This window comes from Phyllostomus hastatus, unplaced genomic scaffold (assembly GCF_019186645.2).
Source record: "Phyllostomus hastatus isolate PE091 unplaced genomic scaffold, TTU_PhHast_1.1 phas_scaffold_1674, whole genome shotgun sequence".
NCBI lineage: Eukaryota > Metazoa > Chordata > Mammalia > Chiroptera > Phyllostomidae > Phyllostomus > Phyllostomus hastatus.
Window position 1 is genome coordinate 15167837 of NW_025334011.1, and position 21754 is coordinate 15189590.

Genomic DNA, 21754 nt, shown 5'->3' on the forward strand with positions numbered 1-21754 from the left:
TGGGACCTGTGATACCTCACTTCTGCACATCTAGCTATATACCTGCACCCACTCTCCGGCTCTGACGCTGAGCACGGAGTCTCTTCCCAGTAGAAAGATCTGTTCCTGGCCGCTCCCGCTCAGCGTTCGGGAGATCAGAGAAGGCGGGGAAGGTTTTGTTTGTGTCCGGACGTAGGGTAGTACCGGGGGTTGGGCAGTGAGGACTTGTAGGTCTCGAGATACATTGGGAAGGGGTTGGCGAGCAACTCCCCCCCTCGCCCCCCAGGCTAATCCTCCTTCTCCAGCGTTGGTTCCCGGGACCGTATTATTCAAGACAGAAAATATTCAGTCCCAGAGCCTCCCCTGGGGAGGGGAGGGGAAGGAGGTGGAGTGGGAGGAGGTGGATCCAGGGAGGAAGAAGCGAGAAATCCGCCCCCGGGAAACAGCTTGGCGCGGCCTCGGAGCAAGGCACTTCTGTCACTTGGCGATCGCGGGCGCTCCAGCGCGGCCCCGGCCCGGCCCCGCGAGGCGAGGGGAGAGTCCGGCGGCCGCCGCCCCGCCCCACGCCCTCCCGCGGCGGCCGAGAGCCCGGGGCCGGCCGGGACAGGTCGCGGCGGTGTTTGGGAGCGGCCGGCCGGGGGCGGCGGCCTCGGAGCGCAGCGGCGGGCAGCGCCAGGTCGTCGTCCGGCTGGGACCAGCTCGCGCTAGGCTTGCTGGGCGCGCTGTCCTGGAGCCTGGTAGTCCCTTGAGGATCCACTAGCCCGCTTCCTCCGGTGCGTTTCTGTTGGTTTTCCGCCTTAGCCGAGAGGGTGCAGAACTTGCGGGCGAAGAGTCCTGCTCGCCGCGGGTTCCTTCCCTTCGCGCCACCTCGGACCAACCCGCCCGGCCGGCCCTGGCGCGTGGCCGGAGGGAAGCCCACGGCAGGCGCCCGGTGGGGGCGGAGGGGCCGCACCCGCGTGTGCGGAGCGAGGGAGAGCCGGAGGGAGGAGGGAAGGGCACAAAGGCCGGCGGCGGGTGCCGGGGTCCGGCCGATGGCCGTGGAGGAGGGGCGCCTCCCGGTTGCTCATGAATATTAACCGAGCCTGCGGCCTAGCGCGTCCCGGCGGGGCCCGGCGCCCGGCCCGCGTCCCCGCTCCTGTTCGCCGCCGAGCCCAGCGGGCGGGAAGGCTGAGCCCCTAGCTTTTTGTCTTTTCCCCACCGGCTTCCCCACACCTTTTTCAAAGTACATATTTGGGCCGCCCTTTGCCTCAGATCGAGATCACCGACCCGCCTCTGGAAGGGGCGGAGGAAATCGTGGTAGGTGGGTGGTGGTTTTCTTTTTCCGATTTTTTCCCCCTAGGTGGCCACAGGGAAAGGGAAAGATAATGTCGAGTGGTAGTTTGGGGAGCAGCAACTACATAAAAGTTGCTTGAGTTGCAGCTTCGTTTAGGTAGCTACGGAATCATGCCCGGGAGAGTGAGCTGCGCCGGAGTCCCGCCCGGCCCCGCGTCGTCCCCACCCAGCTTTGCCGCGGGCCAAGGAAAACAGCCGCCTCCTCGGGGACTCCCGGCCGGGCGCGGGGGCTGGCTGCGGGCGCCTCGAGGCACCCTGCGGGCGCTGGCTGCGTCCGAGGCTGGTTTTTTGTTTTTGTTTTGGAGTGGGTGGGAGGGGAGCGAGGAGGGTTTTTGTAAAGTATTATCCCATTTTAGTCTTGGGGAAAGAAAACTTCCTTTAAGTGTACCTATCTGGGTGATGCGGAAGAACCTTTTACTCCTTCACTTCTGCACAGAAAATACATTAATTAAATGCACTTGAAAAGGGAATGGTTTTTGTTGAAGGCTGCTCAACAGCCAGGCGTCTTTGTCGCAACCACCATGCAATTATGATATTTCTTCTTTCTCCCGACTTACACATTTTTCTCTTTATTCTATTTTATTTTATTTTTAATACGGGAAGCTTATTTCAGCTTTCATTTGTGAGGTTCATCAGCATGGATCGAATTATCTTTCCAGGTGTTGGAAATAGGCACTTGGGGTAGACCTGTGGGCAAGGCTAAGGTCAGCGTCTGGAGAAAGTTCACGCCCTTTAACTTTTCCCCGTTCCAGGAGCGATCTCGTTGGGAACTGACGCTCGTGCCTTCACGACCTGCTCAGATTCCAGTTGGACTCGGGAGGAACGGGACTGTTTTCTGCATTTGGCTTCACTAGCCGCCAAGAAGCCTGTCTTTGTTTTTGAAGTCTCTAGAAATGGACGGAGACGGTGCAGTCAGTTGAAGTCCGAAGAAATCATCAGGACATCCTTCAGGGGCTCCATAAAAACATTCCTTCCCTGGCACGTTGTTGCACCAGCCCTGTCCCTCCTCGGAGCCTAGTGTGGAATTATTCCTTCCCCCCGCTTTTTTTTTCTTTTTTTTTTTTTTGCTGTGTGGTGGCATTCCTCCCCCAATGTGGGCTCCAAAGGGTTGGTCCCTTCTTTGTGATTTGAAATGAAATGATGGCCACACGTCGGACTGGTCTGCCTGAGGGAGATGGTGACACACTCAAGGCCCACGGGCCCCCCGCCTGTGAGGTAAGTGCAGAGGCAGCATTCCAGGCCCCCAGTGGCCTGTTTTCATGAGGGTGTCCTCTCTGGGAGCAGGGTACTTGTCACTGGACGAAAGAAGAGGCTTTGGGGACTTTGAGCTGATTGGTGGGAGCACCCCTGCCTGACCACTAGCAAGGTGGAAGCCTCATTCATTTTTATTTCCAAGAACTGCCAGTGATTCCTTTGCAGGAATGTTTTCCTCACTTTGAAATGTCACCATCTTAGTCACCTCTGAGTGGGGAATTCTCCCATGTCAGTTGTCTGGGAATGCCAAAAGTCTGTTTTCCATGGATCCCCATCCTCCAGTATTTTTGGAGTGGGGCTGGTTAGGGGGTGGCTTTGTGAATTATGTATGTGTGTATCCAAGGTTTATTCTCTGAGATGGTGGCAGTTGGTGTGTTTTTTGCACCTGAACCTTCATCTCTCTTTGATACCAATGGGTATCCTGGCTGCTGTTGGTGTGGATCTCTGTTTTGGGTAGAAAAATAAGTGTTTCCTCTTGGCCAGTTTAGGCACAGCCTTGGAAAACGACTTTAAAGAGTTGTAATTCCACCTACCTGAAAAATCTCCTCCCTTTACTGTTCTTTATTTGGCCCTTCCCTTCACTGATCAGAAAACCTGTGAGCTGCTCTGGGGTGTCAGGTGGCTTGCATTGCCTTCAGACCAGCATCTTTGGAAGGGCCCAGATTTTATGCCAGGCTTCCTGAAATTGTTTAAGCAGACAGGATAGAAATCATAGAAGATCCCATTGATTTATGATACCCATATGCCCTGTTGCCTCTCATTATCTTTTTCCCTTATGTTTGGATTTTTTTTTTCTGTAATGACTATATTGTGTTTAGTTTGTTATCAATAGTTTCAGTAATCTACTTTCTAAATATATTGAGTATTGTTATTCTTATAAACTTTATTTATTTTTTTAAGATTTTATTTTTATTTATTTTTAGAGAGAGGGGAAGGGAGGGAGAAAGAGAGAGAGAAACATCAATCTGTGGTTGCCTCTCACGTGGCCCCCACCGGGGACCTGGCCTGCAACCTAGGCATGTGCCCTGACTGGGAATCGAACTGGTGACCCTTTGGTTTGAAGCCCGCGCTCAATCCACTGAGCTACACCAGCCAGGCAAGATGCTTGTATTTTTACTCAAAGGTTGAAGGTTACTTTAGATAGCAGCAGTATTTCCAAATGAGCTTTCAATCACATTCATTTTGTGTAACTTTGTGGTTGTTGAAACAAGGTCTAATTCTAAGTGTGTGAGTTTTGACATTTTAATAAAAATGAATCAAGTTAAATTTTTGTAAGGCATGCAGAGAATATTGCATCATGCAGTTTACTTCATATTAGATTAGAAAGTTTAAGCAGAAAATAGGTAGGTACAGTATAATTTATTAAACAGAACTATAGGTTTACAAGTAGAATCAGTGTTTTACTCCTTGACACCTGTAAACACCTGCTTGCAGGTAAAAAACATGATTAAGTATAACACCACAACCTCTGATCATGGTAAACCATAATCACTCCTTTTGGAAGACCTACCTACAACTTGGTGATTGCTTAATGTGTATTATAGTTACATAATAATATGTACTGTGGTCTTAAAGCCTTATTTGTCATTGTCTTCTGAATACTTTAATTAGCATTCATTTGCATTATATTTGCAAGAACAGTGTTACTTGATTTTTTTTTTTTTTTTTTTTTTTTGGCCACTTAAAGGGTGTCCTGAAACTGAGAATTTATAATAGACACGTCTTGTTCTTGGCTTACAAGGCAGTGTTTCCAGTTGCAAACTTGGCTTTTATTAACAATGACAGTTATGTATTTTTGAAGGGCTGTGAAATTTGTTTTCACTTGGCCCTTGCTGCTGGCATGGCCGTATTATTTTTAGTCTGGGAACCAAGAAAACACTGTATTGTCTGTATTTTGCTCATTTAAAGACTATATACATACCTGAGTTTGTATTAAACTAAGGTATTATTGGTCTTTTAATGAATAGGTAGATGAGTTGCTCCTGAATGCTTTGAGTATCAACTTTGGGTTGATAAATACTAAAGTCTTTGAACACCATGTTTAATTTTGGTGCTTAATTTTATCAGAAGTATTACATTTTAGAGTAGTACTCTCATTATTTAAAAACTTTGAAAAAAAACAATAGCTAGGTTCTAAATGTGTATTTGAATAATAAATTTGTGTTTTTACTTAACCAAGAGGTGAACATATGTATTAATGTTAATCAGCCAAAAAACTTAACTTTGTAGAACAGAAGAAATCTATATAGTGAGTTAATAGGATTCGCTGTTTCATGGCTTATCTAATTAGCTAACTCCACCTTTTATGAATAAGATTTGTTGCTTTGTTGAAAAATGATCAAAAGTTTCTTGTTCATTTTAAGAATCAGAATCTAATTCTGTTCATATGTGAATAAATGTAGGCACTCCTCCCCGAGAATATACTGGAAGGTTAAAAAACAGATAGCAATCTTCTTATGTAATAAAGAACTGTGACAGTCCAGTAGAATACATCTAGATTGGCATTATAAAGTGAGGATGACACATGATGTTAACACAAAATTATATACTTTGCACAGTGAAAGATGTATTTTTCAAAATTGGTTTTGCTTAATCTGAGTCAGGTGAGTGTTTTTGGCGGGGCGTGTGTATACAGTTTGATCTATAAAATATTCTGACACCTAGCCTTGAGTGACTTGGCTCATAGTGACTTTGTGTGGACTCTGAGTCCTCTGATACTCTCTCACCCTTTCATATCATATAGTATTTGTCCTTTGAGGTTCACTTGCTTTTTCTTTTTTTTTTTTTTTTTTTAGTTAAAGTTGAAAACTTTGGCTTTCAGTTTTTTAGACCACATCATTTTTCCCATTTATAACATTCATTTTGCTTTTTATATGTAGTCCATAGTGTTGTCAAGTGTTTAGCACTTCTATTGTCTGTTATTAAAATAAACTTATTTACTAATGCTTATTAATTTATGCTTTGCTTTTTCACCTGGGCTAAGATCATCCTGTGACTAGAATGTATTATAGCTGGCGAAAAACATTTGTTGGTTGATTTTGGAATAATGTAAATAATAAGGCACTTTCTATGCATGAATTCATATGAAAATCCATATTTTTGTTTTTCTTTCTGGAATACACACTATACACTTTGCTCTTATCCCAGATTCCCTTGTTCCCTGCTTACCCCCTCAATACCTCACCCCCTTACTCTTTTTTTTCTTTCTTTTAGGGTTCTTCTTCCTCTGCTGCCCTCTTCATGTTGGTTTTAAACAGAGCCAGGCCCTCCCAGTTAATCTGTTCTCTTTTCTCATTTCCTGGGTTTTATTTAACACTCTCCCATGGCTTTAATTTCTATGCCAGTGATTCCAAATTTACAACTCTATTTCAGATTTTATGGTTTGTTTCTAGACCTATATACCCAATTGTTGTGTACTTGTTTTGTTTTGTTTTGTTTTGGATAGCTCACAGGCATTTCAAACTCAATAAACTGTTCCCCTACTATCAACCTGTGTTTCTTCTATTTAGTGAGTAGCACCATTATCTCCTTATTTGTCCAGGTCAAAAACTAGGTTATCATCCCTGGCTCATCTCACTCCTTCCTCCTATCCAAAGTCCTATTGAGGGCACATTCCAAATCCCACTGTCGCCACCCGAGTTCAGATCAGCTGTATCTCCATGATAGACCCCGGGCCAGGCTTGTCTTCCATCGCTCTGTCCGTGCCACAGACTACTCCTCCTGCAGCAGAAAGCTGATTTTTGCATTACCCTGCATAAAACAATTTTCTGGTTCCCCATTGCCTTGGGAATAAAGTTCAAACTCCTGAGAAGTCTTAAAGGACAGTGACAGTCTGGCCTGCCCATGTCCTGTCTCATTTGTTTCCTCTTTCTGAATGTCCTACACAAAGCTGCTTTCAGTTTCCCTGGGGACATTCGTGTCTCTTCACTTCAGGTCCTTGTAAGAGGTCCTTATAAATGCTGCTTTCCTTCACCCTTCCTTCAGTTTCCCCTCCTCTGCCTCCACTCCTCCCAGGCTGATTTTTACTCATCATTTTTGTCTTTTCTTCAACATTACTTCCCCAGGAAAAGCCTTCCCTGACCTTCCAAGGTTGGATTAGTTGCCCCTAGTGCATTATCTCAAAGCACCCTGTACTTTGTTAGGAATAGCACTTAAAAGTTTATTATCCGTATTCTGGATTGCAGGCTCCATAAGAATAGGAACCATGTTTGTTTCTACAGCAGTTAGTACATAGTAGATGTTCAATAAATATTTGTTGAATGAATGAATGGATATATAGGAAAGGCCTTAATTTCTATGAAATATTCACTTAGATTTCAGTACACTATAGTGTCTTGTTTACCCTCTTACCTCATTGTTACCTTCTTACCTCATTGTTTCCTCCTTCTTAGTCTCTTCAAAGTTTCTTCAGCTTCCTGACCTGTTAAATCTTCATATACATCAGGGTTCAGTTTGACACTCTTTTCTTCTTGCTATACCTAGTGTCATGATTTTAAATATCAAGTGTGAACTACTAATTCATATATGTACATAAATATACATATATTTGTATGTATGAGTATGTATGTGCATTTCTATCCTGACCTATCCCTTGAATTTAGGTTTCTGTATCCAACTGACCTGACCAATCAAAGTCTTCTTGGATATTAAGGAGACATATCCAAAACCAAATTCCTGCTTCTCTACATCCATTCTCTCAGGTCGCCTTCCCAGTTTGCTCCTTCTACAGTCCTCATCTTACCCAATAGTAATCTTACCCTTCCAGGCCAGGCATCTGGGAGTGATCTTTGATCTCTTATTTTTCTCAGGCATAACATGGAAATCTGGGTGACTCGTTTCTCAGCCTCAGTGCCTGCCAGCCTAGAGTCTGTTCCTCACACAGTAATCAGAGTGGACCTTTTATAAAACGGATCATGTCACTTCTTTGCTCAGATTCCTCTAATGGCTTGTCATTTGCCCCAGGATAAAAGCCAAAGGTCTGACTGCCCAGCAAAGCCCTATATGGTCCCCCCTCCCCCCTCCCTGACCTTACCTTCTGTTACCCTCACCCTCCTCACTCTGTACTGGCCTTTCTGGACTCTGGCTCTTGGGCACACACACACAGCACATGCCATTCCCCAGAGCATTCCCACTTGCTGTACCCTCTGCTTGCAACATCCCCCACCCCAAGGTGTCCTCACAGCTGGCTTCCTTGTCTGCTTCTGATTTTGCTTAGAGAACACCTCCTGAGTTTGAAGCCTTTACTGGCCATTCTGTTTATTGAATACGTCTCCCCTGCTCCTGTGACAAGACCGGCCCTCTCCTTGCTTTATTTTTGTCAGAGTCATGTAATCTCCATCTGATGTGCTTATCCTCATTTTGCTTATTTATTTGGACAGATAATGTGTCTAGAACATAAGTGTGAAGTGTAGTTTGTGTCCATAATGTATTAATACTTCTTATGCCTAGAAGAGTACTTAGTACATTATAGGTCCTCAGTTATTTTTTTTTTCCAGTGAATGAATGAAATGGGGACAAAGAAACACTGTAAAATGTTACTGAGTATGTAATATGTGAGTACTTAATTTATATAAAAATATGTAGAGTGTGAACTATATGTTCTTTCTTAGACCTGTATTTCTAGTAGCACTGCTGTTAACAGTTTTGGTGCCCTTTTTTTTTTTTGCATCTTTTTTACCTTTGGGAAGCTGGTAACCAAGTAACAGTAACCAAGGCAGCCTGTATTACAAATGTATGAAATAATTTGTATCAAGAGATGAGATAATAGTAATTAACAGACTAGTGGATAGGGAATTAGACTGGTGGAGAAACTGTAGAAAGAAACTATGTCTGTATTGACATAATTTTTTTTTCTTAACATGAATGAATGGCTAGTAAAGGAATGCTCCTTATTATATTTTTGATGTTTTAATATCAAACATTTCATTATGAGCTAAAAATGATCACAACATTGACTATGACAAAATGTTGACAGTTGTTAATTTTGGATGATGAGAATTTGGGGATTATTACTTCTGTATTTTCTCTTTTTTGTTTAATTCCAAAACTACGGTAAAAAGACACCATTTACAGATTTTAAAAGTAGGTAATTTTTTTCAGTCTGGTGAAAATCTGGTTTCTAGAAAACCTACCTTGCTTAAAAAATGGTTAAATACTTTTTGAAAAGGATACATTACTACTAAAACCAACATTTAAAAATTGTTTTAAAAGCTTATGTTTTCCTAATTGGAGGCCTAGGATTTTTCTGGTCTAGTTATAGTACAATATAACACTATCATTTAATTTTAAATGTGTTTTCATTCATGCTCCTGAATCTGTCAGAATACCATAGCATGTCAGAAGCTTTATACTGCAAATTAGGATTAAAAATAAAGCCTGTTGGAGTTAAGAGTAACAGCAATGCCAGCTCTGAACAGCATGGCTCCGTGAGTTGGGCATTTTTCTGCAAAATGAAAGGTCACAGGTTAGATTCCTGATCAGGGCACATGCCTGGGTTTTGGGCCAGGTCCCCAGTTGGGGGTGTGCTAGAGGCAACTGATTGATGTTCCTCTCTCTCTCTTCCTTGCTTCCCCTACCTCTAAGAATAAATAAATCTTAAAAATAAAAAAAGAATAGCAGCAGTGCCAGCAGCAAGTGTCTTTAAATGGCATTTTAGCAGAAGCCTGGATTTGAATATGTGGAGTGGGACCTATCACTCGATAAGGTCCATCAAGAAAATGAGTACCCAGGTCTTAAACAAAATTTCTTCATACATTGTTTATGATCCATAGCATTCATTTCTTCCAAGGTAAACATGTTATGAAGTCCTCGTTCCTTGATTACATAATCTCTGATCCTTCATTGCTTTAGTTGTGACCAGGTCAAATAATCTCTAGTACACAAGTGATGTTCTGTTTCTTTTGTTCTTCACTTTCTGAAGAGATTTGTCATCTTATTATATTTAATGAAATGTTGATTGAAGTATGGGTCCTGCTAGTGTTGATGGAGATGCGCAGATGCTGTTATTGAAAGCAGCTATTTTCTGTTACAGAAAGACCATATGGTAGGCACTTATTTTTCTTTTTGGTTGATGTGATTAGATTAGTAGAACAAAAGGTTATTGGACTTAAAGATTGTCCAAGTATTTAATTTTAATTGACCATAAGGAATTAAATATGTTTAGATATCATGAGCCTTCTATATATATATTCTGTTGGTTGAAGTAGGAAGATGTCTTCAGGCATAATCTCAATTTTGGATTGCTTCTACCAAAATAGTTTTTTTTTTAGTTGTCGTATTTTCTAAAAAAGTGAGTATTGTGCAACTAGTGTATTTCACAATAAAATCTGGAAGATGGCCTTTGTGCCTGTAAGATAATCTGAAAGACAAATGGACATATTTTACTATAGGATGAAGAAACTTAATGTGATAGAAATTATTTTTTATAAATCTGCTTTTTTCTAATTGTCTATTAATATGTGAGTTATTTCACTGTGTAGATTGTGAATTAGAGAATAGATTTAGAACCCAAATTTGATATTTCTGAATATTCATCTATTGGGAAAGTTTTTAGATAGACCAGAACAAACAGTTATATAAAAACAACAAGTTGAGTTTACTTTTCCATAGTCAGGCTAGCTGCTGTTGAGTTTTCTGTATGATATTGGGCATGTTTTTGATTCAGAATTGATTACTTACTGCCTTTTCCCCTTATTGTCTATCTCTTTTCGGAAGAGACATCTGGCATGGTTATGAGTAATGAGATGTACACTGTGTTGCTTATAACCCCACACCTTCTTTTTCCTTTTAACCTAATGAGGACATAGTTTCTTAACTTATCTTTTGTTTACTGCATTAATCTTTATATTCTTAAGAACATTTTGATTTTCTCCTTATTTAAAACATGGTGACTATCATTAAATATCGGTAGATTAGAATGATTACATTTCTTCTGGGTATGTCTTAGCTACCTTGATTTTGGGGATTAATTGACATCGTTTTTTAAAAACTTGAGATATCTAGACATCTTAATCCCCAGTATTTTGTAGTAAATAAAGATTCTGTATGTAAAAGAACTTGTATTAACATGATCGAGATCTTGCTTTCTCTTCTGGTTTCTCCATATTGGCTTCTGGAAATATACTTTATATATAAGAGGAGGGAATTGTTCTGGGCACCCAGTTTAAATTAGATCTTAATTGTAATGCTTTTTAGGAAACTCTTTTCAATGTATTTTCTTTTCATTTAATAATGCATTTTAGATACCATTCTCTACCCATAAGGGAATGGAGATTGACCTATTGCCGTTTATCAAATTGATTTTATGTACAGAGAAAAAATAATTTCTCTGGTACATCTTGCATTTATTTGTTCATATTAACTATCAAGAATAAGAAAACTTACAACGAAAAGAAAAAAATGCAGTGTTCTTTACCTAGGTATACATTGTGAATGCTTTCAGAAATCATTCTAACATTAATAATAAACACATCATTAACAAAATAATTCACTGTGCACACCCTTTCTTCTTTAACACCAGCAGTTATTCTGTCTGTCCATTGAATCAGTCTTGTCTTTCAGACACACTGATTGTACGATGCATTGGCTAATACAATGCACATACAATGTAAACTAATTACAGAGTCCAACTGCCAGTTCTGCAGTAGAAACAGGATTTCTTGACGTCAGTGAGAGTGATGTTGGAGAAGGAGCGAAGCCACTAACAAAGAGAATCTGGCAGAGTGAGACCAGTGGACAAATGAAGAAAGCATAATCAAGGTTGATAGGCATCTCAAAAGAGAATGATTTGAATGTGAAGGATTAAGAGAAGGCTTTGAGAAAACTGATGTCCTTGAATGTGATTGCATATAAGGGGATGTATTGCTTTTCTTTTAGGAAGTGATGTTTAGTTTGGACCCCAGTAATTATGCCACTGAGAGTTAATAGGAAATCTTAGTTTCTCTAGTTGACTTTGAAATGAAGCTGTTTAAACAGAGGTCCAGGGGTAGCTTCTTGAAAGGTCCTACATTTAGAATAGTTCTCAGATGCCCAAATATTTCAGAGTTCTGACTATTTTAGATGACTTCATTTCTTTTTAAAATCCCTTTTTTGGGGTATGATTTAAATGTGAACAGCTAAACATATTTAACTGTACAGCTCTGTGAGATTGTGCATAACACCCATGAAACCACCCCACAATCAGGGCCATAAATGTATCCATCACCTCCCAAAGTTGCCTCCTCCCTCCTTTATTATTGTTGTTGTTACTATTATTATTTTGTGGTAGGAACACAATATGAAGTCTACCACCGTAGCAAATTTTAAGTATAAAACATGGTATTGTTGGTTGTAGGCCCTGCACTGTATAGATCTCCAGAACTTATGTATCTTGCATACCTAAAACTTTGTGCCCTTTGACCATCACCTCTCCAGTTCCTGCAGTGTGCTCTCTGTTTCTATGAGTTTGACTGTTAGAGAGTACACATATAAGTGAGATCATACAGTATTTTGCCTTTCTGTGTCTGCCTTATTTCACTTAGCACATTGCCCTCCAGGTCCATCTGTGTAGTTGCAAATGGCATGATTTCCTTTTTTTAGGACTGAATAATATTCTCTTCAAGGTCCTGATTTCAATCCCTTTGTATAAATATGCAGAAGTGGGATTGCTGATTCATATGTTAGTTCTATTTTTGGATTTTGCGGCAACATTCATATACTGCTGGCTGTACAAATTTATGTTCCCACCAACAGTGTGCCTAAGGTTCCCTTTTCTCCACATCTTCACTAGCACTTGCTATTTTTTGTTTTTTAACAACAGCCATTCTAAGAGGGTGAGATCATATCTCATTGTGGCTTTTGTTTGCAATTTCATTCATGATTGATGAAGGTTAAGCACTTCTCATAGAAATATCTGTTCAGGTCCTTTGCCCATTTTTAAGTTAGACTGCTTTTTAGCTGCTTTTATTTTTTATTAAAAATCATACTAGTAGGAACAGTTACTATTATACTATAGACTCAGTGGGAGAGACCAGGTTCCACTAGAGTCTTCCTTGGGGTGGTATGAGCCATGCAAGAACTCTTAGCTGAAGATATTAATAGATATGTAAGTTTATAGCCACTAGAAATACATCTCTTTAGACAACGGGTAATGCAAATTCTCTTCAGTTTAGAAGAACTTGGAAAAGAATAATTTTTCCCTGTTTAATGCTTGGATGCTGTTGCCACTGTTGGCTGTCTTTTTATTTGACCACCATAATCTATTATCTAACTTTTACTTTCAAACAAGTTACTGAAACATGGTGTTTGGATCAAGTGGGATTGCTAGGAAAAAGGGAGGCAGATATTTAAATCCCTAAACTATACATATATATTCAGGAAGGATAAGGATACCCAAAATCACATGGCATAGAAAGTGAATAGTACTGGATATCTCTCAACTATGGTGAAAGTGGTGAAAGTTTGGCATCTTTTTGACTGGAAAAAGTATCTTTTCCTTTATCTTTTTTATTTTTTTAATTAGCTTTATTGAAATAAAATTTTTACACGATAAAATTTACAAATTTTATTTTTTAAAGCTTGACATTACTTTAAAAATATATACATTTTATGGACTTCCGGCCATGATGGAGACATAGGTAGATACACTTTGCATCCTCACACAACCAAAAGAAGGACAACAAATTTAAAAACAAAATAAACAGAACTGCCAGAAAATCAAACTGCATGAGAGTCCAACAAAAAAGGAGTTAAAGAAGAAATGTTCATTCAGATTGGTAGGAGGTGCAGAAATGGGCAGCCAGGTGGAGAGGACTTGGCAGCAAGGTGGCTGCAGGAGGGATGGTGTGGTCCCATGTTTGTATGCTGATAAGCCAGGGGGAACAAATGGGCAATAAGATAGACCATGCAGCCCAGGGTTCCAGTGCAGGGAAATAAAGCCTCAAAACTTCTGGATTTAAAAATCTGTGGGGAGTTGCAGCAGGCAGCAGGAGAAACTCCCAGCCTCACAGGAGAGTTCGTTGGAGAGACCCACAGGATCCTAGAATGTACATAAACGCACCCACCAGGAAATCAGCACCAGAAGGGCCCAATTTACCTGTGGGTAACAGGGGAAGTGACTGAAAGCCAGCCAAGAGCTGAGCAAGGGGCATTGTTCCCTCTTAGACCCCTCCCTCACAAACAACGCCACGATGCAGTGATGTGGGTTGCCCTGCCCTGGTGAATAACTAAGGTTCTGCCCCTTACTACATAACAGAAGGCTGAGACAAAGAAATATGGCCCAAATGAAAGAACAGGTCAGAGCTCCAAAAATAGAACTAAGCAATGATGAGATAGCCAACTTATCAAATGCAGAGTTTAAAACACTGGTAATCGTGGTGCTCATGGAAATGGTTGACTATGGTTGCAAAATAGAGGAAAAAGTAAAGGCTATGCAAAGTGAAATAAAGCAAAATCTACAGGGAACCAACAGTGAAGGGAAGGAACCCAGAACTCATGAACCGTTTGGAGCAGAAAGAAGAAATAAGCATTCAACCAGAACAGAATGAAGAAAAAAGAATTAAAAAAAATGAGAGACGTCGGAACCTCTGGGACAACTTTAAACGTTCCAATATCCAAATCACAGGGATGCCAGAAGAAGAGGCAGAGCAAGAAATTGAAAACTTATTTGGAAAAACATAATGAAGGAGAACTTCCCTAACTGGCAAAGCAAATAGACTGCCAGGAAGTCCAGGAAGCTCAGAGAGTTCCAAAGATGTTGGACCCAAGGAAGCACACACCACGCCATCATAATTACATTACCCAAGATTGAAGATAAGGAGAGAATCTTAAAAGCTGCAAGAGAAAAGCAGACAGGTACCTGCAAAGGAGTTCCCCTAAGACTCTCAGCAGATTTCTCAAAATAAACCTTACAGGCATAAGGGGCTGGTAAAATGTATTCAAAGTCATGAAAGGCAAGGACCTGTATCCAGGATTACTCTATCCAGCAAAATTATCATTTACAATGGAAGAACAGGTAAAGTACTTTCCAGATAAGGTCAAGTGAAAGGAGCTCATCATCACAAGCCTTTATTATATGAAATGTTAAAGAGACTTATCTAAGAAAAAGAAGATAATCAAAACAATGAACAGTAAAATGACAACAAACTCACAACTGTCAACAATCAAACCTAAGAAAAAAGAAAAATGAAAACAAACTAAGCAAACAACTAGAACAGGAACAGAATCACAGAAATGGAGATCACATGGAGGGTTATCAGTGGAGAAGGGGAGGGGGAAGAATGGGGGGAAAGGTACAGGAATAAGAAGCATAAATGATAGGTATAAAATGGACAGGGGGAGGTTAAGAATCATATAGGGAATGGAGAAGCCAAAGAATTTATATGTACAACCCATGGACATGAAGTAAGGTGGGGAAATGCTGGATGGAGGGGGTGTCCAGGGTGGAGGGTGATAAAGGGGAGGGAAAAAATGGGACAACTATAGTGGCATAATCAATAAATGTTTTATTTATGCTATAACAGTTGTCCCATTTCCTCTTTTGCCTCCCACTACCCACAGCCCCCCTACACTCTCTCAGTCAGTCCCCATTATCATTGTTCATGTCCATGGGTCATGCATATATCTTGTTGGCCTACTATATTCCCTATGTTGTGCTTTACATCCCCATGATTATTCTGTAACAACCAATTTGTGCTTTTAATCCCTTAACTTTTTTTGCCTACCCCATCAAACACCCCACCTATCTGGCAACCATCAAAATTTTCTCTGTCTATAATTCTGTTTCTGTTTTGCGTGTTTATTTTGTTTTTTAGAATCAGTTGTTGATAGATAGGTATTTGTTGTCATTTTATTGTCCATATTTTTTATCTTTGTTTTAAAAAAGACCCTTTAACATTTCTTATTAATAATGGTTTGGTGATGATGAACTCTTTTTGCTTATTCTTGTCTGGGACGCTCTTTATCTGCCCTTCCATTCTAAATGATAGTGTTGCTGGAGAGAGTAATCTTGGTTGTAGGTTCTTGCTTTTCATCACTTGGACTGTTTCTTGCCAATCCCTTCTGGCCTGCAGAGTTTCTTTTGAGAGCTGACAATCTTATTATGGGAGCTCCTGTGTAGGTAACTGCTTTTCTGTTGCTTCTTTTAAGATTCTAACTTTGTCTTTAATCTTTGGAATTTTAATTATGTTTCTTGGTGTGGGCTGCTTTGGATTAACCTTGTTTGGGACACTCTGTGCTTCCTGGACTTTTACGTCTATTTCCTTCACCAAGTTAGAAGTTTTGTTGTCATTTTTTCATGTAGGTTTTCAATTTCTTGCTGTCTCTCTTCTCCTTCCAGCACTCCCATGATGCAGATGGTGTTGTGCTTGAAGTTGTCCCAGCAACTCTTTACATTATCCTCATTTTTTTTTGGATTCTTTTTTCTTCTTGCTTTTCTGATTGGGTAGGTTTTTTTCCTTATATTTCAAATAGCTGATTTGATTCATCCACTCTACTGTTGATTTCCTGTAAATTATTTTTTCAGTTCATGTATCCTTCATTTCTAACTGGATCTTTTTTATGCTGTTGGGGTCCTCACTAAGTTCATTGAGCATCCTTACAACCGATGTTTGGAACTCAGCATCCGGTAGATTGCTTGTCTCCATTTTGTTTAGTTCTTTTTCTGGAGTTTTGTTCTGTTCTTTCATTTGGGGCATGTTTCTTTTCTTCTCATTTTGGTAGTTTCCTTATGTTTGTTTCTATGTATTAGATCGAGCTGCTACATCTCCCAGGCTGATAGAGCAGCCTAATGTACTAGGTGTCCTATAGGATCCAGTGGCACAGCCTCCCTTGTCACCCAAGCTGAGTATGCAGGGTGCATCACCATGTGGGCTGTGTACACCCTCCTGTTGTAGTTGAGCCTTGATTGCTGTTGGCAGTGCCAAGGTCATCTACCACCTGTGTTCTGTCCAGGGTCACCCAGCATAAGCTACAAAGTGATCTGCATATTGCTGCTACTTGTGCTGGGCTTGGAAGTGTCCTGGTGAGGCCCAGCTGTGAACCAAGACCTGGGGCCACTTAGGGGGAGTTATGGAGCTCACTGTAGACAAGTGCTCGTTGCTTGAGAAGATTTAGTAAAATCTGAAGCAGGAGTGAAGGCAATCCATTCTTACAGAAAAGCCACTGGAACAGCTTGGGTAGGCCCTAAATTTGGGTGGGGCAAAGCCTCAGGGAATCACCAAGGTGGGACAAACCTTGTGAGTTAGGTTGATGGAATCTCAGATATGGTTCCCCCTGCTAGCTCTTGGGCTCTGTTGGCTGAAGGCTCAGCAAAGGAATAGTGGACTGTGCCAGCACTTTTGCTTGTGAGAAAGCTGCCCCCAGCTCTTGCCCTGATGCTGGGCAGTTTGGTTCCTCCCCATAAGTCCTCGATACCTTTTACTCTGCTGTCCCTGAAGTAGAGCTCAGAGGGAGTGAGTCTGAGTCAAAGTCTGAGTGCGGGCCCTTTAAGTGGCTGGGACTACAGTAGTTTCTGTCTTCCGCAGCCTAAAACCCTGTTGGTTTTTACAGCCAGAGGTAATGGGCACTTCTTTTCCTGGCCCTGGTACTCTGGGCTGGGGGGCCAGGTATAGGGCTGGGACCCATTAATATCTACCACCTGTGGATATGGGACCAGCACCTTCTGTGTCTACACCTCTGCTACCTGTTTCTATGTGGTTTTGAATTTGGAAAAGTCAGCATTTGTGCTGCCTGTCACTACCAGAGGCAGTAAGTAGAGACAAGGATTGAATCTTTATGGGTACTTTATTTAGATGCTGGTGATCTGAGAAGATGGTTATGTACTCTCAAAAACCATCTTAACAGCTCATGTCAAGCCAACCTTTTTATAAGGAGAAGAAAAGGGTGGGTCAGGGGTTTGGAAAGAAGGTTAATCAGATATGAGTTGCAGTATAGCTTGGAGATTTTCCTTGTATTTCTTTATCTGTGGATAAATAGTTCTTTATCTCCATCTTGATCTGTTTTCCCTTCCTGGAACACAGCTGCTTAGGTACCATCTGATGGATGGCTTGCAGACCACCTGGGTCACAAAAGTTGAAATCTTGTCAAGCTCCTGGAATCACGTAGGCTGACCATTCTAGTTCTTGGGATAACAGCTTTCCACATGCATTGATCACTTAAGCCTATCAATTATTACAGCCAAAATCTTTAATTCTTGAGTTCCCCTATCAGTTTCTTCTTTAATTCTGTAGTTGTAGGACTTATATTTAGCTTGATTTCTAACAGTTCTGAATGATGGTTGTTTTGTAGTTAAATAGTGATTTTGATGTGGTTGTGCAAGGTGAGCTGTGTTTACCTACTGTCATCTTAAATTGACCTCTTTTTTAAAAAATTATTTTTAACTTTTAAATTACAGCTGATATTCAATATTATGTTAGTTTTATGTATACAGCATAGTGTCTTTTCTAGTTGGCTTTAAATTGACAGTATACTAGATAGGAATCTTATGTTAGTTTCTGAAAAGGATTTTGAATTTAAGAGAGCAGACTGTGAGATTAAGAAGATGATACAGTGCCAATATCAGGAATAAAAAAGGGGGCATCACTCAGAGCCTACAGACATTTAAAAAGATAAAAAAGAAATATTCTGAACAACTTTATGCCAGTGAATATGACAACTTAGGTGAAATGGGCAAATTCTGTGTAAGGATTCTGATACCAATTAGACTTGTGAGTGTGTGGGGTCCCGCACCAAACAGTTCTCCAACACCAGTTGAGTGCCCTGCAATTCAGCTTTCTGACACTCTCTCCCCAGAGCATCGTGGCGTCAGATTCCACAGGTAAAGTCTTAGTCCATTGAGACTGCCCACCTCCACTTCAGCCGCCAATGGCAAGTCTAGATAGCTAGTCACCTGTGCTTCTGACTTAACAGGCTATAGGTGGGAATTTCCAATAACCCCCTTGTAGTCAATTAAATTACTAGGGTGGCTCTCAGAAGTCAAGAGGAACATATTACTTACTAGATCACCGATTTGTTATAAAAGGATATAACTCAGGAACAGCCAGATGGGAGAGATACATAGGGCAAGCTATGGGCAAAAGGATTGGAGCTGCCATGCCCTTTCCAGGAGCACTACTCTTACCGCATCTCTGCGTGTTCCCCAACCCAGAAACTCTATGAACTTCACCCTTTTGGGTTTTTATGGAGGCTTCGTTACATAGGCATGATTGATGAAATTTGATTCAACCTCCAGTCCCTCTCCTCTCCCAGGAGGTCAGGGGGTTGGGAATAAAAGTTCCAACCATCTAATTATCTGGTGGTAACCATCCTTTGGTGCAGCCAAAAATTCACCTTATTAATATAACAAAAGACACCTTTGATGCTCTTATCACTTAGGAAATTCCAAGGGTTTTAGGAGTTTTGTGCCAGAAATGGGGATAGGACCAAATATATATATATTTATTATGATTCATAGTACCACACTGTAAGAGATACAAATTACAAAAATTGCCACAAGAAGAAATTTTTTAAAAATTCTCACTAGTGCCATAAATGTTAAAGAAATTGAGTTTGGAATTAAAAACCTCCTGACAAAGAAAACTCTAGATCCAGATGGTGGCATTGATATTTTCTGCCACACATTTATGGAAGAAATCATACCAATTCTGTGCAAACTCAAAAAATAGAGAGGGAGGATACACTTCCCTTCCTTTTTTTTACAAGGCTGACATAAACCTGGCAACAGCAGGCTGAGAACATTATAAAAAAAGGAATTCAGACCAATAACTCTCATGGTTGTATATGTAAAAAAATCCTTAACAAATTGTTAGCAAATCAAATCTAGCAATATATACAAAGGACAATATATCATGATTAAGTAGGAGTTATCCCAGGAATGAGAGGTTAGTTTATCATTTTAGCATATTAATAGTCTAACTTATTAACAGAATTCATACAATTATCGTAGTAGATACAGAAAAAAGCACTTGACAAATTTTAACACTCATGCATCATAAAAACTCTTAGAAAACTGGGAATATAAGGAAACTTACTTGATAAAGGGGCTCCTTAAGGCTATCAATATTGAAATATTGAATACTTTTTTACTGCTGAGATCAGAGACAGGACAAGGATGTCTTGCTGTCCACACTTCTGTTGAACTTCAAACTGGAAGACCCTCTTTAGTGCAATAAGTCAAGAAAAAGAAATGAAGGAAGGGAAAAGGGACAGAAGAACAGAAGACAAAACTGGTCTCTTGTAGACATGATTGTGCACATAGAAAGTGGTAAGGAATTGCCCTGGCCAGGGTGGCCCAGTTGGTTGGAGCGTCATCCCATTGCCAAAAGGTTGCAGGTTTAATTCCTGGTCAGGGCACATACCTAGCCTGCAGGTTTGATCTCTGGTCCAGGTCCACGAATGATTTCCCTGGTCTGGGTGTATACAGGAGGCATCCAACTGAGGCTTCTCTCTCATGTTGATGTCTCTTTCTCTCTCCCTTCTCTCTCTGCCTAAGAACAATGAAAAATGTCCTCTGGTGTGGATTAAAAAAAAAAACCAAACAAACTCTGGTTGGTGTTGCTCAGTGGATTGAGTGCCAGCCTGTGAAACAAAGGGTCACTGGTTCAATTCCCAGTCTAGGGTTGTAGGCCAGGTCCCCAGTAGGAGTGTGTGAGAGGCAACCACACATTAATGTTTCTCCCCCTCTCTTTTGCCCTCCCTTCCCCTTTCTACAAATAAATAAATAAAATCTTTAAGAAGAAAGAAAGTAAGTTAAGAAGTTGTAAGGGAGCTACCAATAAAATTACCAGAACTAATAAGGTCACAGGATACAAGGATACAAAGATATAAAATTACTATAAAGAAATTAATATTTTCTATATACTGTGAACAAACAATGAGAAAATGGAATAAAAATAATAGTATTATTGTTTTAATATTTTAAAGACGGCCTAAATAGAGAGAGATACTATCTTTATGGATTGGAAAACTCACTATTATTTAAGATTATGACTTAGCCACAAATTGCTATGTAAATCCAATTCAATCCCAATTAAAATTCCAGCAGGGTTTTAAAATTTTTTGTTAAAAATAGACGAGCTGATTCTAAAGTTTATGTGGAAAGGCAAAAGGATGTAGAGCAATCAAAACAATTTTGAAAAAGAACAAAATTTGGAGGACTCATACTGCTATTTTGTAATTGTTTGCCAAATGCCACAAAATCAAGAAGGTATAGATTAGGTATAGTGATAGATACACAGAACTATGAAAGAGAATGGAGAGTATGAACATTTGAATTCAGAGGGTGAATTCAGGTGGTGCTGCTGGAAGAAGTAAATATCTCTATGGACAAAGGGGAACCTCCCCCTCTTTACCTTACACCACCCAGAAAAGTTAGCCCCAGACAGAACACTGAAGTAAATGTAAAAGCTAAGACAATAAAACTTGTAGCCAAAGACAAAATATGTGTGGCTCTGGAGCACACCAACATTTCTGAGACAGGACACACAAAAAAGCTAACTGGAAAAAGAAAAACCCATGATAAATTAGACTTAATAAAATCTTTGTAAAACACCATTAAGAAGACAAAAAGTCAAGCCACAGATGGGGGAAAAATATTTGCAAAACATGTATCTGATCAGGGACTTGCTTCCAGAATATATAAAGAACCATTACAACTCAATAATAAGAAGACAGGCAACCTCTGAGGGGAATCTCAAAGTCTGAGTTTCAGGAAGGAGAACAGTACAGCCCAGGCAGAGAGTGAACATGATTAAGAAGGAAACCCACTAAATTAAGGAAGAAAAGCCATATTCCAATAAATACTTATTATTCTATTAATCAGTTTCCATATAAGATTTTCTTTGCCTTTGCAGAGGTGTTATGGTTGTTAAAGAACGTATAGTTGGTACCCTTTTTTTTTGGCTTGGAAATACATAAATCAAAAAAAGTTAGTAGTCCTTTGATTTCTGGCACGCAGTATATGCCTGGTTTTGAGTGTCACAGCCTTTTAATATTCTTCATTCTCATTGCACTTCAGGTATTAATGCTGCTGACATTTACTAGCCTTAATATTTACTTACTTGTAATATACTATTTGTAAGTGCTAGGCTGTAATGTATTTTCTGGAAATATACAGTGATATAAAGTCGATTTAAGATAATTATTTAGGGTTTTTAGGGAGAACATTAAACCCTTATTAAGTACTTTACCTCATATTATCCTCACACCAACCCCATGT

The 21754-nt window shown here is 40.3% G+C and overlaps 1 protein-coding gene across 7 annotated transcripts in view; it reads left to right on the forward strand.

Moving 5' to 3' along the window:
- Nucleotides 1-318: 318 nt before the first annotated feature.
- Nucleotides 319-21754, forward strand: part of ARHGAP21 (Rho GTPase activating protein 21) — a 136370-nt gene continuing 114934 nt past the window's right edge. For 5 of the 7 annotated variants that reach the window (XM_045857686.1, XM_045857689.1, XM_045857693.1 and 2 more), the window contains exons 1-2: nt 319-752; nt 2064-2526. In XM_045857686.1, the coding sequence (XP_045713642.1) occupies nt 2449-2526 (78 nt within the window). In that variant the 5' untranslated portion in view covers nt 319-752; nt 2064-2448. Of the gene's footprint in view, nt 753-829; nt 1280-2063; nt 2527-21754 lie in introns of those variants that run through there. The other 2 variants (XM_045857687.1, XM_045857688.1) reach the window with 2 other exon arrangements.